At 42.3% G+C, this 19,984-nt stretch overlaps 1 protein-coding gene across 2 annotated transcripts in view; it reads right to left on the bottom strand.

Annotated features, from left to right (window-relative positions):
- FBLN1 (fibulin 1) overlaps positions 1-18,135 on the bottom strand; it is a 79,088-nt gene extending 60,953 nt beyond the window's left edge. The window contains exons 1-2 of one of the 2 annotated variants that reach the window (XM_088055790.1): positions 17,425-18,135; positions 836-935 (exon numbers count right to left, since the gene is read on the bottom strand). In XM_088055790.1, the coding sequence (XP_087911916.1) occupies positions 836-935; positions 17,425-17,500 (176 nt within the window). In that variant the 5' untranslated portion in view covers positions 17,501-18,135. The remainder of the gene's footprint in view (positions 1-835; positions 936-17,424) is intronic. The other variant, XM_005526997.3, reaches the window with a different exon arrangement.
- Positions 18,136-19,984: the final 1,849 nt, after the last annotated feature.

The raw sequence follows: 19,984 nt of genomic DNA, 5'->3' as shown, positions 1-19,984 counted from the left end.
TTTGGGTTGGAGGGGACCTTAAATTCATCTCATCCACCCATCCTGCCATGGGCAGGAACACTTTCCACTACCCCAGGTTGCTCCAAGCCCTGCCCAACCTGACCTTTGACACTTCCAGGGATGGGGCAGCCACAGCTTCCCTGGGCACCCTGTGCCAGGACCTCACCACCTCACAGGGAACAATTTCTTCCTAATATCTAATCTAAACCTTCTCTCTCTCAGTGTGAAGCTGTTTTAGATACTCTCTCTCCATCTTTCTTGTGGGTGCCTTTCCTAAGCTGGACTAACTAGGAAAGTCCTTGAATCACTCTGTGGGGAACTTAAAGCTTAAGTCATCTAAGGACTGCAGGACAATTACCTGTGTAGGACCACAGAAGGCTGCCTCACATGCCTTCACACATATGTACTTATTCAAACCATAGGTTGGACACATGCAGGATCTGCCGTGTTCCTTTATAAACGTTTGCCCAGAAACGTGGCCAGATTCACAATCAGCTTGGTGACATTTGTGCAGCCACACTGAGTCATATCCTGACTGCAGGCAGAGCCCCAGCCCCATGAGCAGAGCTCAGTGGGAAAACCTCTGAGTAAGAGACAGTACATGCCACATGGGTTGGGGCTGGGTGAATCTACACTAGACTGACAGCAAAAATTAAAAGGACTTGATGGATGAAAAGTAGGCACTCAAGAGGTACTCCCCATGTGCAAGCTGAAAAGCTGGGATATGTAAGTTGGGTGCTTCATCTTCTAGGTTAGCTTTAATACCTGCCATTCCTATGGATTCACAACATTAGAGTATAAACTGTGTTTTAATATATAATATGTAACTATGTACCTGCATTCTCTAGACTCGGATATTAACGGCAGAGAAGTACATATTCTGTTTTTATTTGCCCATTCAACACCCTTGTCACAGCATTCTTCCACTGACAGATCTGCAGAAATGAGGAAAGAGAGAAAAACATAATATATTTAATACAACCTTAATAAATGGTACTGCATCTGCCAGTTAAAAAAACACAGCCAAACACAAGCAAGTCAGTTTTTCCCTCCCTGACTTACACACAGAACAGGGCACCCATACAAAAGGCAGCTGTGGCCAAAGAAAGCACCTGTCAGCACCTTGCAATAAAGCCCAGTGCTGGAGGTTTTCCTTTCTTGGTGAAGCAAACTGCATTTTCTCCTAACCTTCCACACAGAGAGAGTGTATCAGCCTAGGGACTGATACACTGGCAGAAACCAGCTCAGATAGTCCTGCCAAATAAAACCAGCTTTGGGATTGCACTCCTTTATTACCAAAAACAGCAGTAGCAATAAGCAACCTCTTAAAATCCTGACGAATACAGGATAAATCAAATACCTGATATGAAAAACAGATGAATCTCATTACAAGCAAATTTGCAGAATTATTTTTTTTCCTGAGGTTATTATCCAGTTAATCTGTTTTCAATTTTTTACTCAAAAGTATGCCTGTAAATGCCAAAGTACTGCAGAGAGGAACAAAAAGGTATATAGTATTTTGATCACTTAACATATGAAAAGAAAACTAATCCTGTTACCAACTTATACAAACTCTGAAACTAAGCGGAAAACCACACCGAAGCCAATTATTTGCGTAGAGCATATTTTTACAAGCTTCTAATTTAATAAAACTGATCACTGTTAATGAACTGAAAACACTACAGGTTTGCTTCATATTCCAAGTGCAAAAGTTCACTGCACAGCAGGTGTATCAGAACTTGGAATAAAACACGAGTCACACTTTTCTATTAACTATCAGTAGTCTGAACACTGAGCAGCTCCTTGTATAACAAATACACAAAGTACGTAAAAACCCTATTTGGTTATCCAGAGGGACAGCTTTCTAATGATTTCTCTCTGTTTCCAAAGTTTTTTGACTGATGTCCCTGACAAGTTTCACCCAGGAGTGCTGAGGGATCTGGATGGTGACACTGCCAGGCTACCTACGATGATTTTGGAGCTCATGGTGAATGAGAGGAGTTCCTGAAGGATGAAAGAGAACAAGCGTCTCCCTGACTTCAGGAAGGACAAGAGAGAAGATCTGGGAAACTACAAGGTGGTCATCCTCTTACAGAATCACAGAATCATTCAGGTTGGAAAAGACCTCTGACTACAGACCAGCCTGTGCCAAATCCCCACCTTGTCACCCAGACCAGAGCACTAAATGCCATGTTCAGGCATTCCTCGGATACCTCCAGGGACAGGGTCTCCACCACCTCTCTGGGCAGTCCCTGCAAATGCCTGACAACCATTTCAGTGAAGAAATTCTTCTTGATGTCCAACCTGAACAATCCCTGGAGCAAATTGAAGCTGATTGGCCTTATCCTGTTCCTTGTTCCCTGGGAGCAGAGCCTGAACCCCACCTGGCTGCACCCTCGTATCAGGGAGCTGTAGAAAGCGAGAAGGTTCCCCTTGAGCCACCTCTTCTCCAAGCTGAGTCTGTCCCAGCTCCCTCAGCTGCTCCTGATGCTCCAGAACCTTCCCAGCTCCATTCCCTTCTCTGGACATGCTCCAACCCCTCAATGCCTTTCTTGTAGTGAGAGGCCCAGAAGCGGATGCAGGACTCAAGGTGTGCTCCCACCCAGTGCCAAGGAAAATTAGTTTGACCAGCAGGGCCTAAGCATTTTTGATACAGGTCAGGATGCCATTGGCTTTTTGCCCATCTGGCACACTCTCCTCATTCTCTGGGAAGGTGATGGAGTAAAATCCTCCTGGAAACAACGTCCAAACACATGAAGGACAAGAATGTGACTGGCGGAAGTCAGTCTGGATTTATGAAGAGTACATCATACATTAAGCATGATGGTTAAGCATATGATTAGTTAATAATCTCACAGCCTTTGATAAGGAGGTGGCTAGTTTAGCAGATGAGGGAGCTGATGTTGTTTGCCATGACAAAGACTTTCAGCACCATCTCCTATATCATCACAGACAAGCTGACAATGGACACTTTAGGTAAGCAGACAGTGAGGCAGCCATGGGGAAGCAGTGCACCCTTCACCAGCTCACAGATCACACAAGTCTGGCAGGAGTGGCTGATGCATGGTCGTGCTGCCTTCCAGAGGAACCTCAAGAGGCTGGAGAAATGGGCCAACAGGAACCTCAGGAAGCTCTGCAAAGGGAAATGCAAAGTCCTGCTTCTGGGGAGGAACAAGGCCCATGCAGCAGTGCACACTGAGGACCTGCCAGCTGTAAAACAGCAAAGAAGGACCTTGGTGTCCTGATGGACTCCAAGTTAACTGTAAGCAATGTGCTTTCCCAGCAGCAGAGGCCCACACCATCTTAGTCTGCATTAGACAGAACATTGGCAGCACACAGAGGAATGTGATCCTTCTCCTCTGCAGAGCACTGATGAAACTACATCTAAAATGCCATGTCCAGTCCTGGGCTCCCCAGCTGAAGAAAGACATGGACTTGCTGTACTGAGTCCGGTGCAAGGCCTCCAAGATGATCTATGTACTGGAGTATCTTTCATATGAGAAGAGACAAGAAGAGCTGGGACTGCTCAGTCCAGAGAACAGAAGGCTTAGGGAGGTAGATCTTATGGGTTTTTATAAACATGTGAGAGGAAGGGATGAAGAGGGAGCCAGACTCCCCTCCATAGTGTTCACTGACAGGACAAGAGACACTGGACACAAATTACACCATATGAAGTTCCATCTGAGCACAAGAAAACACTCCCTTACTGTAAGAGTGCCTAAACTCTGGAGGATTTCAAGAAATCCCTTCCAACTGAAATGATCCTGTGATTGATTACTTAATGAAAATTAAGTAACAGCCTTCCATCTGTTTGTTGCACAGAGGAAGGCAAAGATCATGTACTTTATTTTTATGGAGAAGATGAAGTACTGAAGGATGAAATTATATGCCCAAATTACACATCAAGCTGGTGGCCAAACAGGGAGCACACATGATTGCCTCATTCTTCATTTTGGTCCAAGCACATCTGAAACGAGCACATTTCAACAGCCAGCCACATTATATTCAAGACTACATCTTCACAAATTACTTTGTGCAGAGTTTTGGAAGGACAAGCATCTCTCTCCTCTGGCTACACCAATTGAAAAGCCATCATTCTTAGGTGCACCTGATGTATGGCCATTACAGCCACCTTCCATCTGTCTACATACCCACCTCCTAATTTGTTGCAGTTATTTTAAAAAGCTGAAATATTTAAACTGTTCATGATCACTCTTACTTTGGCACACATCAGATAGAGTTTGTATCTGCTCAACTGGTAGATATTCGCATGTGAGGAAGGTAAAAGCAGCTGAAAACACAGAGAAGGTCATTCTCTCCAGTAATTCAGGGTTTTTTTCTCAGGGAACAACCCATATTCCCAACTGGTGATTGTAATTCAAAGCAAAAATTAAAGATTTAAATGAGATTTTAGGATGCATCAGTCATTTTGAGGTAGGTACTCTTAATGCAGTTATCAATTCTACTGTGTAAAGCTCTGTAGTATTGCACAGAATTCCAGCTTTCCCTGCTTAGAAAAGATTATATCAAAATTAAAAATGTGTAAAGAATTATTAGGATGATCAAGGGAATCAAAGTCCTGCTAAATGAGGAGAAAGTGGGAGAAACCGACCATTTTAGGCATAGATAAGTAAAACCTGTGAAAGGACATGGTTCCTATTAACAAATATTGCAGTATTATAGTATTATTACAGTAAACAACAATCAAAATTATGGGATCAAGTAAACCAAACATGTTCTAGTAAGAAAACCATTATACTTATAAGCAGAATTACATTTAAGTAGTAGTTTATTACAGTGTTCTGTACTCTATGATGCCAGTCATTCTTCTAGCCTTATCCAAAATAATGGTCAAAATTCTGTCATTGCTAAGCCAAGGAAATATTTCTCTTGAATCCCTCAGTGTGTCCAGAATTCATGCCAGTGACTGAAAGCTAAGTGCAATTTATAATGCTTCAGATTAAACCAGTCTAGTAAATAACTTTGCCTGAAATCCATGCAGTTGTGTCTAAGCTCTTCTTTGGGAATAGGGACTCTGTCTGGGGCCCTCTGCCTGACAAACATCATATGCATCAAATTTCATACAAAGGATTACAAATAATCTTATTTTTAGTGTTACTGTCTGCAATCAATCTTAACTGTGTTGAAAAATGATACACATTTAACTGAAGTGCAGAGCTGGCTGTAGGTTTTTACAGGGCTTTGTACAAATGACCTTTTAGCCAAGTTCCTCCCCAGAAGGACAATCCCTGGCTCTGGACACCAGCTCTTCCCTCCAAGTCCTGGCAGCACACCTCTACTCCAACCAAATAACCCAAGAATTCAAAGCAGGCCAAGCTGAGGAAGCTTGTCTGAAGGAATGCATCCAGACAAAGAAGGATCATGAAGAGTTTGTTGAAGGAGAACTGTGGTCCAGGCCCATTGTTTTGGTGACATCACAATTCACATCCTCTAAAGATCCTGCCAAACATCTCCTGAGAATAGAGAGAAGTAAAAAACAAGCAGTAAAAAAAGCACTCCACCCTCAAGGCCATTCTTCTAAAACGTAAAAATTAAATAGTAAAAAACATTTTCTCTTGGCCTTGCAGTTTGGTTTAAAAACAGTAATTCATGGGCAAATCCCTACTGTTTCAAAATCTCAGAGTGTGTGTATCACATATTGGGTGTCAACTTCTGATAGTACTAGAAATGATTCTATTTGTGCATTAAGAGTTGCTAATGAGTATTTAGAAATGAGACAGACTTACCACCTCCCAGCTGCAGCTTTGTTGCTGATTCAACTGCGCACATGTGCACATTCATGTGGCTCCCAGTTGGAAATCTTTAAGCAAAAAGTAAGCAAGAAGCCATTTGTGCCTTCTTACATCCTCTTCAGGGGACCAACAGCATGGAGGGGCTGTGGCCTCCCTGCAGCCTCTCCTACGAGCTGTTACTGCAGAGTAGGCAAAGAATCAGGCAGTGGGAAGCAGAAGGTAGAAACTCCTCTAACTATGACATCTCAAGGAATCTCACTGGAAAGAATGGGGTTTTTTTATTGACTGTAACCACATGTCTCTTACTTCAGCTGGTGGGCTCCTGGCACACCTCAGATCATGGCAGTGCCAACGATGATCGAGTAGCAATAATAGTACTGCTCCACTGAACCTGGTGCTCCTTCAACAGCTTTGCAAGTGCACAATGTTTCATGCAAATCAGCCAGAGAAATCTCAGGCATCCTAAAGACAAAGCCCTTATGGGAAATGCTGATGACATCATCTTTGTTCAGATTAAATGTGCCTTTTTATTTGGAGGGAGAAACCTTACAGGAAAGTTGTAACATGCAAGAACACAGTGCCAGATCCATTTTGTAAAACTGAGGAATATTGGTTCAGCTTTCTGGTATCACAAGACAGAAAAATATGAGGATAAACCAGAGCTCTGTTAATAGAGGAGCATGTTAACTTCCTTTTCATCAGATACAGTAATTTTGCATGCTAACTGATTTGTTCAGAAAATCCCAGGTTTATTTTGGATAAAATCTAGAGCAGCTTTATCACTGCTTTGTTCCTGTACAAAAGTATATGCAGCAGGGTATCCAAGAGAACTTGAGCTCTATTAGTATGATAACAGCAAGGATACCTGTTGTAATGGATATCTGGTGTATGCTGGATTCTGAGAGACATTTCAAGAGTCTTGGGGAGGAGATAGCAGAAACACAGCTGGAACTAAGTTCTCTAATTTTACAAAAGATGTCATGAAGAAAATCTATCAGATAGGGCATGATTAAGGTCAAAAATATCCAAATATGTGCACATGATGCATTTGTGTGCTAGTTCTGAACTGTGTTTACACAGACATGATGTGTACAAGCAAAGGTTGTTTAAAAAAAAAAAAAGGTAGTTTGCTAATTTTAACAGGATTGCCATAACTTGCGGGAGTTCAAAGCAAGAAATGAAGTTAATATCTGGATTATATAAGGTTAATAACCTTAGACTTCTATGATGTAATAATTGCTTATTCAGCTGCTGCAGTAAAGATTTTCTGCAAAAGAAAGACAAGCTGAAGAAGGTTACCCAAAAGCATGATTCCTGGAATGAGAACCCCAGAATTGCTTCTTGTGCAAACCATAAGCAGAAACAAAAATAACTGGATAAATTTCATAGCAGCAGGACTCCAGCTAGATCAAAAAGGAAGATTTTTTTTTTTTTTTTAGGTAACAATCTACAATAGCAGCTATTCTGCACAGCTGCCTCTAATGGAAATGCCTATATAGAGTCCAGGATTGGATAGCTGTTCATTACTCAGCTTTGTTCATTACTGATCTACGGAACAGTTATCAACCTGGTGGTGAAACCAAACCAAAGTGACACCTGAGCCTAGGTGGCCTCACCAGGCCAGTGCCACTTAGGATTGCCTGTTCTTCAGGGCACTCAATAATCTGACCCTCAAACACCTCGATTTCCCAGCCCACATAACCAGCTGTAGTTGGGTACGGATTAGGAAGTGAGTCCAGGTCAAGGGGTCAAAATCACACCTTTAAAATGTTTATAATCCTTTAAGCATGTGAATTGATTATGTTTGCAAAACGTAGTGCAGGTCTCGCCCTTCACTCAGTTTACTGCGTAAGAGGCTCAGCACTATGGAATGTGAGAAAACAAAACATGAGTATCCCTTCTCAGCATATGAGGATACAGGCAACAGATAGACTCTGTGAGAGGCTGACACTAATCCAACGTGTTTCAGTAAGAGTATGTCATGGAGAATTTTTGGAACTCGTGATTATAACAAGCACACACTGGTTTAGGTTTCCAGTAAGAAAACCACTTTCAACAGCCACCATGTACCTTTCTGATAAAACCTCTCTTGTCCTGTCCAGAAAACCCTCTCACTACTGAGGCTCGTCCATCTAACTGCCAGCTGGAAAAAACTCAAAAAGCACTTGCAGAATTTGATCCTCAGAATGACAGACTGGCCAGCCATAATACTCAGAGTCACATTCTTCATCTTCCAATCTCCCTTTACATCTGCATTCTCACAAAACTACAGCAACTGCATATCCCTTTAACCAAGGTTCCCCTTCACTCAACATTCAGGACAAGGAAAGTATGCTTGGCCTGATCTGCTACACCAAATGAATTCCTCTTGAACAATGACACCTGGCTGTTATCAGGTGGACAAAGTCAGCTGCTTTTGTAGCAGGGACACCAGTTAAGTGCTGGCAGCTGGGATTTGTACTCTTGGGTTTTTTTCACTCTTCTTACTACAAACTGCAGAAATGGTGTCTCTGACAATGCAAACACACTCTGGCTGGCCACTTAAAGTATTCAATAGACCTGGAGACATGTTTAGACAAGAGGGAAGCCAGCTGACTTCAAAGGTCCAACTGCTAATAGACTAACATGACAAATAACATGACAAATACAGCTTTGCTGCATCTTCATACTGTGTATAAACCTAGGGATTGGGCACAGAGTAGGGGAAAGGGTGAAGGAGACCTGAAACCATGAAAGGGAAAGATGTACATCAGAAAATCTGGCCCCATGGTTCCCTGAAACAAATAGTTTGAACTGGAAGTAAAGGAGAAATGCAGGAGAGCATTACCATTCTTTATCTGTGACAATGTGAGTATGTGATGGATCTCTTCAGAATGGAGTTGGAATGAAGATGCTCCTCTTCCATTTTGTATTAAAAGAAAGAAGCAAAGTAAATAGGAACTTTTCTTCTTCTGCAGAGGAGTGCTGGTTCACCTCAAGACTGTTCATCAAATACACCAATATGCTGATGGTGTACAGTGAACAGACAGCTGAACTGCGGCACTAGTCATCTTTGCACAGTTAGATACTCCTAGTCATTCCACTCAGTTGTTCTTACAGGTTCCCTTAAAGACTACAACAGCCTGAACTTCATAATAAAAGCATAAAACTTGGAGCCAGGACACTGTCTGTCTTCTAACACCCACAGCAGCAGGGGCCAGGAGGAATTCTCTGATGCATATGTTGTAGGATGCAAGGCTGTGTTCCTCACCAGCTGTCCCTTTCCTGTCCTGCTCTAATCCCTCAGAAATTATGACTTTGGGCTTCTCTCCTCCAAGTGTTAGGGGTCATGCTGGAGCTTTCAACAGAATCACACAGAATCTCTAGATTGGAAGAGACCTCGAAGATCATCGAGTCCAACCCATGCCCTAACACCTCAACTAAACCAGGGCACCAAGTGCCACGTCCAGTCTTTTTTTAAACACATCCAGGGATGGTGACTCCCCTACCTCTCTAGGCAAACCGTTCCAGTACTTTATTATTCTTTCCTTGAAAACTTTTTCCTAGTATCCAACCTATATTTCCCTTGGCACAGTTTGAGACTGCATTCTCTCATTCTGTAGTTGCTGCCTGGTGAAAGAGACCAACCCCACCTGACTACAGCCACCTTTCGGGAAGTTGAAGAGAGTGATAAGGTCACCTCTGAGTCTCCTTTTCTCCAGGCTAAACAACCCCAGCTCCCTCAGTCGTTCCTCACAGGGTTTGTGTTCCCAGCCCCTCACCAGCCTCGTTGCCTCCTCTGGATGCGCTCAAGAGTCTCAACGTCCTTCCCAAACTGAGGGGCAGAACTGGACACAGAACTCGAGGTGTGGCCTCACCAGTGCTGAGCACAGGGGAAGAATGACCTCCCTGCTCCTGCTGGCCACACTAGTCCTGATCCAGGCCAGGGGCCATTGGCCTTCTTGGCCCCCAGGGCACGCTGCTGGCTCATGTTCAGCTGCTGTCACCAGCACCCCCAGGTCCCTTTCTGCCTGGGCACTGTCCAGCCACACCATCCCCAGCCTGTAGTGTTACAGGGGGTTATTGTGGCCAAAATGCAGGACTTGGCCCTTGGACCTATTAAACTTCATCCTATTGAACTCTGCCCATTCATCTAAACTTTCCAAGTCTCTCTGCAGAGCCCTTCTCCCTTCCAACAGATCAACACATGCTCCCAGCTTAGTGTCATCTGCAAATTCACTAATGAAAGACTCAATACCCTCATCCACGTCATCAGTAAAAATATTGAACAGGACTGGCCCCAGCACAGACCCCTGAGGGACACCACTGCTCACTGGCCCCCAGCTGGATGCAGCACTGGTCACCACCACTCTCTGGGCCCGGCCATCCAGCCAGTTCCTAACCCAGCACAGAGTGCTCCTGTCCAAGCCATGGGCTGCAGCTTTTCCAGGAGTTTACTGAGGGAGACGGTGTCAAAGGCCTTGCTGAAGTCCAAACAGACAACAGCCACAGCTTTTCCCACACCCACCAGGAGGGTCACCTGGTCATAAAAGGGGATCAGGTTGGTCAAACATGACCTACCCCTCCTAAGCCCACACTGGCTGGGTCAGATCCCCTGGCCATCCTGTAAGTGCTGCACGATGACACTCAGGACAAACTGCTCCATTACCTTACCAGGTACTGAGGTCAGGCTGACTGGCCTAAAATGACCAGGATACTCCATCCCACCCTTTTTGTGAATGGGTGTCACATTGGCCAGCTTCCAGCCATCTGGAACCTCACCTGTGAGCCAGGACTGCTGGTAAATGATGGAGAGTGGCTTCACAAGCTCATCTGCCAGTTCCCTGATGACCCTGGGATGGATCCCATCTGGGCCCATAGATTTATAAACATCCAGGTGGCTCAGCAGTTCTCTGACAGCCTCCTCCTGGATAACAGGGGGACCATTCTGCTCCCTGACACCATCTCCCAGCCCAGGAGGACAGCTGTCCTGAGGACAAGCTGTCTTCCACTAAAGACTGAGGCAAAGAAGGCGTTGAGCACCTCTGCTTTCTCTTCACCTGCAGTTACTGAGTTCCCTCCCTCCCTTTACCGGCTGATAGACAATCACTCAGAATTCACATGCAGCTAAAAACTACAACATCCTCTCTAAACATGTTTAAAGTTTGAACCTTTACTTTCAGATGGATTCCCAGCTGAGAGTGATTATTTCAGGACAGCTGAAATCACTGAAGAAACCCAGTTAGCACAGTAACTAAAGCAGCAGCACCCTAAAGGAAATGCCTGGTATGTTAGTGTGTTTTGTGGTTGGTTTGAAAACGGCCAACATTTTACTGGAAATTGTTTTAGGTCAGGAGAACACTCATTTATAGGGAATGTGACTCTGGTAACACCAACAATGGCCATCACACAACTAGAGGAGGGATTTTTCAGATACAGCCAAACCTCATTTTATGACATATCTGTGTACAGTTTATAAAACAAGTTCTTAAAACCTTCCATGGCAATAGCTGGTGAGGAGGACAGGCTTCATGGAGGCAATGCTATGCTACAACATCCATTATGTCCTTAGTGGAGAATGCACATGCTTTACTGCAGGCTTTTTATTATGCCTCAGGTCTAATAAAAATCTTTCTAAAAGTAGGCAACTGGCTACTGAAAATTAGAAAAGACAACTCCATCTATTGCAGAATAAGGCATCTTATATATATATATCCATATCTGTATCAAAATGGCAGAAAAAATAATGATGTAGAAGGCTCGTGAGGTTATCTTGTCTTACTACTTTCAGGGACACATACTGACACATACTGATAAAATTCAGTCCGTTGTGGGCAGAGTTCTACGTAGTTGTTTAAAATCAATATCAAGTGAGGCTGATTCCCAAACTTGTCTAGGAAATGTGCTATTGTGCTCCAAGATCTCATGCATTCAGCAACAAGATAAATTTTTAGTAATGTATTACCTCACTGTTCACTCCAAAAGCACATTTCAATTCATTCTTTTCTTAGTACCTCTTATACACCAAACCTTCTTTGTGCCTGAAGACTCCTGCTCCCTGAGGATGCCTTTTCTGGGAACAAATTAACACCAATTTTTTCATCTTTCCGGACAGGTTATTTTTTGAGCTTCCATGAGGAGGCTGGAGATCAAAAGACATGAAGGCTACAACAAAGACTTTCCTGAAAACTTTTGGAATCTATGAAAGTATTGAGAGAAACTTGGAGTCCACTGAATGAGCATTGTGTAAACAGCTTACAGTACACGTAGTCTCTGTCCCAGACTTTACATACTCACAAGAATATGAAAAAAGATGGTGCATTCACAGCTCTGATGGACACAGATGGACTGAAGAACCCAGACTCACCAAGGTGACATGGAAGGACATAGGAAAAAAACCTCATAACTGGGAGAACTGCAACTACTCTGGCTGACAAACATGTGCTAAACGTTGCCCTTCACTCTTCCCCCTGTGAGAAAACCATGCAGATAATGAAATAACTTCACAGGATGTTGATAGGAAAAGTGGCACAGAAGGCTTTCTCATTTAAGAGCAAATTTTACTCTTGTCTTGATTTCTCATTTCAAATAATGGAAAACTGTGTGATTAGAATGTTTTATTTAGGGTATTAAAATTAACCTATTGCTATTTGTATAAAGGCCATGACCCAAAATGTACTGCAGTAAATGATAGTCTTTAGGTAGACCTTAAAGAGCTTTGGATTGAGTCCAAGTACATGTATATATCCCAAATAAAGCTACTTAAATAAGAAAAATATTAGAATGTGACAGAGCAGAATGTGTCAGATGTATATCAAACATACATGCTCAATCATTTCTATGATTTCTATTTCTATTGCTATTCCTGTAAAATTATTGCAGGAAAAGCATTTTCACACTGGGATTTCTGTATTTTCATCTGACTAGAAAATTAACAATAATAACTATGCCTTTATATACTGCTAAAGTGAAATGTATCTACTCTGTAGGCAGCATCTTTATTGCTGAATATAAAAAAAACAATAGACGATGAAAGCTTCTGATATTCTAGTACTGCCACATTTAAAGAATAGTCAAGAAACACTAAGCAGATGGGATAAAATTTATAGCACAATGGGTCAAGGTTCAAGTATGGAAGGAACCACAGACCTTACCGAGCAGGAAGAAAATACAGATCCTTTTTTTGCTTATAGTTATATAGCAATGCTTTAGGGAAGATTTCATTTTAGAGAAAACATTACTAAAACTCTTATATGAGACTTTCCTCATTTTGAAATTATCTATACTGAGCCACAAACCAGTATCTAGCTCTCCCAGGTTCTCTGACTAAGCATTTATGGTAAAAGTACGCAGTACCTGAAATTTGGTCAGTGACAAGAGCAAAGATGGAAGTGGTAGTACTTCCAATGGATGTACTGCAAGTAGCATTTGCACATTATATCCCTCCAAAGCTTCATAAATCCTCGGAAACCACCTAAAAAGCTGGAATATACCATACAAAGTATTCCTACATCTGTACACTTCAGCACTGATAAAAAAAAAGATCTTTTCTGGTATTGCTTTCTTTATTACTAAGATTGAAGTCTCAATCCAGATTTTGACTAGACTCAAAAACAAACCATTTAATGGGGAATATACTGCACCCTTGTGCAGCATTGCTCATTTATGGTGCAACCATAACCCAGAAAACAATGTACTTCCCATACCTGTCTACTCAGGACCCAAAACTACATCAGCTTTTTTTGAATGAAAATGTAGCAATAATTTGATTAACTGAAAAGAGTATGAATTAAAATCCCTGAGAATCTTGAAATTTATTTTATTCTAAAGATACAGCAGCACATACTTCAAATCCAAAAGGCAACTTCTAAAAGCTTTAAAGTCTGAAGTAGGTTATAATAGGTACAAATCAGAGACAAAGTACTCCTTAATGCTGGGGGAAAATAGAAATGTTGCTTGCTTTAAAACGTGAACAGAAGAAACAGAATGAACTGCTTTAGCCAAAGTTTTGTTGGTATATTGAGGAGAGTACGAGCACGGGAGATGTTTAAGACATGCTGCATCCTGTTGATCAGAGAAGACTTTCAACACAACTTCTTCTGGACTGTTCTGTGTCTTAGCAGAGGACAAGTAGCCTTGCCAAGTCTGATAAATGTGCAAGTGACTGTCACAATTTTCTGCTCACTGTACACTCTTTCACTCTAAATCACCCAGTATATCATCTTAGTAGGTCCTTGTCTACTCCTTCTCCACTTACTAGACATTATTCTGAGCATTTCTAAGCTAAGTTTTATTCACAAAACATTATGGCCAGTAATTCCAGCCATTTTTCTAGAACTCCTCACTGATCTGTACTGATGTTTTCTCTCCTTTTTGGGCTTTTTGATTGTTGTCACTTCTTCCTATGTTTTCTCTCTTGCTCCTGACAACTCCTGCATGGATTTCTTTGCAGACAATTTTCTATTCTTTCTTACCCTGCAATCTTCTCAACCTTTTGCTTACACATCTACATCTTATCTTGGAGCAATTCTATCCAACCTCCCAATTTAATTGTGTGATGACTTAACTATTAAAATCTCACCCCTGGCCTATCTCCTTCCATAGAACCTACACAAAAACATGAGTGCCTAACATTTCAGAATTATTGCAAAAACTTCTGCCTATTTTGGCTAAAACTACCTACTTACTTTGTTATTTCTAAACTTTACTAATTTTCTTTGCTTCCTGTAACTGTCAACCATCACTTCCTGCTACATTTTCACAAAAGCTTTTGTTCATTTTTCTCTTTCCTACTAACCCACTCTATGTTACCATTAAAATTCTTGCCTGTGCCCTAAAGTTGTTTTATTTGGATTTCAGCTCCCTCTTTCTTGACCTTCTCTGTTTCATCTTTTATTCTGTACAGATATTTTACTACATCAAGTAAACCCAGATCTCTGCTTACTGAGTTCATTTTAGCACCTACTTCTTTAGAAGTATGTGTAACTCTAAAAACCAAACTCAAAATCTTTCATGGTCCCAGTTAACTCTTTCAGTGAAGTCCCAGAGGGCTAAAGCCCATCTTTAGTTTCAAAAAATAGTAATAGAAGTATTGTAGAACAAGCTAGTCTTAACACAACTATTTATTGAAAACACATGTAAAGTTGATATGAAACTTGCAGAATGGGCTAAAGTAGGATGACAAATAAATAACTTTTGAAAATGCATTGACCAATACTCCGATAATGCCTGAAACCTAAGAGAACAATATAAATATACTGGCAGTAACTTGATAAGCTGGTTTATGGGGGTTTCTCTTGGATTTCACTAGCACGTCTGCTTTCAATTATACAGATGAAAAACAAAGAGCTTTAACATCTTGCTCTTCTCCTGATTGCAATAAAATCTCATTTCTGAAAATGGCCTCTTAAAACAAAACTCAACTAAAAGCTACTTTAGAGGTAGCAGTCATGTTTCAGAAGTAGTAGTATGTGATTTTTTGGGGGCAGATTTTATTTATAATAGCACACAAGAAAGCACAGATTTAGTCTTTCATGTGTCCTACCTCCACCCATATACTTCTTATAAATGTACTGTTATAAAAGCACATGTAAAAATCATAATCTTAAAATAAAACTCATTCCACAAAGTCAGTGGAACATTTTTTTTATTACAGCAGTAAGCTTCCCCTGAATAGACATGTTTCCAGATGTTTAGTGAGTTAAAACTGTGCCTGCAGTACCAAGATGTGCCAAAGGGAGAGCTACGGGATGAACTATTAATCTGGCCATGATGATGTAATTCATCTTCTTCAGTTTATGGTAGCTGATATGTGTTAAATAATGCAATGTTTACAGTAAAAAAAAAGTTGCATCATGAAATATTTTAAGATTTTAAGATCCTTTTGCAAAGAATGATGTACATACCTATATTCATGTGCACTGGGCAGTTCCCCTGAAGGCTGCCCCTTAAGTTTCTTCAGAATGAAGACTTTTAAGAGCTACCGATGGTAGGTTTACTAGTGGTTCATTAGTAAGGAAAAGCAATTAAGAAAACTGATGGTAACAAGTTTAGAAGAAAACTGTCATAAATACGCTGTCCTAGTAACAATTTGCAATTGTATCACTAAAGCACTTAAGAGCCCCTCTTTGCTCCAAGGCCCCTTATTCCCGACCTGCGGGGGAGCACAGACTCCGCACCAAAGGCTTGAACAACATGACCTCACCATGTAATTATTCAATTTACCTCCAAAACACAGATTACTATTCAATATTCAATAATTATTTCACCCAAGAGAAGCCAACTCTTTAACTGCTGGTCTTCTAAACAGGGATCCTCACCTGCTTTCAGACATTTAAATCTACTTTTATCCAGTGTACTGTTCAGTTTTAAGAAATAGAAATTCTCAGTCAAATTAGAGTATGGATTCTAATTCGGGAATAAAAAAATTTTGCCGATTTTTGTATTAAAAAAACTTAAAAAAACTGAACTTACAGATCTAATGACTTCCCAGTTTTTTAACAAGTTATCTAGTAACTAAGGTTAAATGTACGGAGGTTACAAAGCAAAATTTTTCATGTTCTACAATAATGTTGAATGCTTAAAATTACTATGTCTTCTCACTGTGACACATCACAGTTTTGCTGATGTACTCTGTTGTCTAAGGCAAAGTAGGAGCTATTTTGTTTCTGGAGGTGAATGCTGTTCTTCTGACCTTCTTATTCTGTCCCTCTTTTAAAGGAGCGTGACAATCTCTTTATGAAAAGCAAGTGTTTTGACAGATATCTGTGACAAGTGCTTTGCTTTAAGAAAAACCAAGACTCAAGACACTGTGACAGTAACAAATTATTTACTTCACTGGCTTTTGTCTGCCTAGGCCAAAGAGTGTTTCCAAGTACTTGCTCAGAGTGTAATGAAACCTCAATGGACCCCTTGGGGTTACTCTAATGGAAAAGTCACTTACCTGTTAGCTGTGATAAATTCATTATCACCATAGGACAAATACTTTCTTTGTCATCTCCTACAAATTAAGATTTGCATGATACCTCTACAATGAATTAAATCAAGTTCACATCCTCTCTTCAGATGGTACTAAAAGATGGGGAAAAGCGTGCAACACGGAAAAGGAGTCATGGCCCGGGTCCAGATCCCTGCTTTCAAAAGCAACCACATCACATGGTATCATTCATAAATGCTCCACATTTCGTCTCCAAAAAGCTCGCATCCTTTGCTTCGCTATTCCTCCCGCTCCTCTGGAATTCCAATTAACTGCTGGCGCAGTTTCCCATGTTTTCCGTCGTGTCTCCGGCAGATCAGAGCTGACACCTCTGCGCTCCGCCGGGCTCGGACCCATCACCACGCGGTGCCACCGCCTCGGGCTGGGGACGAGGGGCACCGTGCGATTCCTGTGACACCCACAGGATCCTGCGCTGGATCCCGGCTGGGGTGTGCGCCGGGAGAACCCAGTCACCCTTTCCGCGGGGCGCAGCCCGTCCCAGCACAGCCTGCACCGAGCCTGTCCGGGGGCAGCGGCGGGGCCGGTGCTCACCGCACCTTCCCGCTCACTTGGACGTGGCAGCGGCGCTTTAAAGCCTGCCCGGAACGTCCAGGGACACGGGGAAGAAGGGAGCCCCAAGGGGAGCCCCGCGGCCCCGGAGCCGGCAGCGGGAAGGAGCCCGGCTGCTCGGGGCGCTGGCAGCGCTCCCGCACTTACCTTGTCCCCGGAGCCGAGGCAGCAGCGCCAGGAGCAGGAGCAGCCGCAGCGGCCGGGCCCCGCCGGGGGTGTCCATCGGCGGGGAGCGCTCGCTCCGAGCGGGTCTCGGCTCTCCTGCGGAGTCCGCTGGGCTCCCCCTCTTCGCTTGCTGCCGCTGCTGCTGCTGCTGCTGCTATCCCAGCCGCCCGAGACCGGTTGGAAAAGAGCTTGCAGGAACCCCCCACTCGGTGGGCTTTACAAAGATTTAATTCAGTGCCTGCCCGCTTAATTATACAGCCTGCAAGTGCTCGGCAGAACAGAGCCGTCACGGCAGCTCGGAGGCACGAACCCTGTTGCTTATGATACCCCGCCGCCCCCACACGCTCTAAAAGTGACTCCCTTGAGCTCGGAAAACTGCAGATCCTCAGCGTGAACCTCGGGCCGGCGTGACTGATTCTGTGAAGGAGAAGTGCAGCGACTTCTCTGGCTTCCAAGAAAACCAGAAAGGCAAGGCAAAGCAAAACAAAACAAAAGAAACCACCTAGCAGAGGTTTAACCTCTAAAGGGGAGATATTCAACCCCCCTGCTAGGTCTTTCCGTGGATTTCATCCCAATACGGCTTTTGTCAATAAAATAAGATTTTAAAAAGAGGAGAGATTCTAGAATCTTTCAATGAAATTCAGCAGGGAAAATGAAAATCTCTTCTTCCCTCCCCCTCCTCTTAAGAAATCAGGATGAGAATTTCAAAGCAAATGAGGCAGCTCTGCTCTCTCTCCCCTCCCTTCTTTTTTCTTTTTTTCTTTCTTTCTTTCTTTCTTTTTTTTTTTTTTTTTTTTTTTTTTAACCTCCTTATCTTATTTAAACAGGAACACAAATACTGATAGTGGTCAAAGGACCCAGTTGGCAATGCTGTTGTTGAGATCTTTAAGATAATGAGAGGGATAATATTTGCAGACAAATGGGGATGGAAACACACAGAGAGTTCAACACCCCAGTATACTTTGCCCTCGATTTTACACAAACAAAGAGTTGGAAGTCATTGTGTGTTTACTTGAAGGTTGTGCCCCACGGACTCTGATAGGGCTATTCCTCTTGTTGCATTACTCAATAATGCAACTTTTGAGTATCTCTCCTCAAAGTGTCCAAATGAAAAAAGTATTTAAGTCAGCAAGGGTTGAATTTGTGTTTTCTTCTGCACCAAGTTATTTGTACTTTTCTAACACAAGAACATAAATACAGCCATAAGGCCAAGAGCCCAACTATCTCAAAAGCCTGTCTTGAACCATAATCATAAAGTAGTGGAAGAGCATGAATAAGAAAAACACATATGATAATTTTCCCAACTACTCTCCCAGCCTTCAGTTCCTTTGAGTTTGGAGCATTTCCTCAGTGAAATGTGGTCTGTGTACTTAGTAGCCCTCAGTGAATTTCTATTCCAGGTATTTATAATGTCTCCCCAAGAGCTCTTGTAAAACTTTATCATCCAAAGTACCCTTTGGCAATCGGTTTCATGGATTTACCAGTGACTGTGTGAAGGGCCATTTCCTTTTGTTCCATTTGAACCTGGTTCCAATGCCCTTCTGGTGCTGCCTCCCACATATACTGCAAAAAGAGTTATCCAAGAACTGACCTCCATCCACACTCAAAATGCCAACATCATCTTCCTTTAACTGCCAGGGGGGTTTTGGTGGGGTTTTTTGGTGTTTTTTGTTGTTGTTGTTTGGTTTGTTTGTTTGTTTGTTTGTTTTGGGTTTTTTGGGGTTTTTTGTTAGTATTTTATTGGGAAGGGGCAGATGGAAAAGGTGGAAAAGGATGGATGGCTAATTTTATTTGGGGAGGATTTTAATTGGGGGATTTTCTACATAAGCATGTCTATTTCTCTCTCTTGTTTAAATGCCCTAACTCAGTTTAAAAGGATTTTACGTTAGTTACAGTGGGACCTTGCCAGTGTTTTATTCCAACCTCCCAGCTACCATTTTTCATGTAGCAGACAGCTGGAAAAAACACTTAACAAAGATTACACCTTGTCTAAAATCCATACCAGTTTACTGAACCAGAGGAATCCCCTCTATAGAAACTCTGGGTTCAGTTCAACATTGCCTTATTTCATTCTACGTTAAAACCTCCCCTAATTGATTAAAGGTGGATAGAAAGAACGTCACCCAGCATACCTGAAACAGTGTAAAGTCATACATAATAGCCTGTCCACACATGGAGTTACCCTGATTAACACCATGTGTGGACATTTTTACTCCAGAGTAAGAATTCCTTGTTCCTGTTTAGCTGGCCATCACAAACCAGAAACGAGGCAAATTTAAATAAGGTTTAAGAAATATTTCTAGGAAACATCATGGCTGCGGTCATCTGCAGATCTGACAAAAGGTTTTTCCTTGGTTTGGGGTGGGGTTTTTTTTGCTCAATACACATTTCTCCTATAAATTGGCACTCTCACCTACAGTCAGATTGAGAGGCCTCAACTACATGTGATTCCAATTACTGACCCCAAGCTTTGTAATGAGCTGAGCCATGCACTTCAGGCTCAATCCAGAGGTCCTGGGAGTCAATGAAAAGCAAGGGCTTA

Source organism: Pseudopodoces humilis, chromosome 5, assembly GCF_049639895.1.
Source record: "Pseudopodoces humilis isolate 2021_Gansu_Grassland_sample_001 chromosome 5, ASM4963989v1, whole genome shotgun sequence".
NCBI lineage: Eukaryota > Metazoa > Chordata > Aves > Passeriformes > Paridae > Pseudopodoces > Pseudopodoces humilis.
This window is presented reverse-complemented; position numbering and strand designations above follow the sequence as displayed.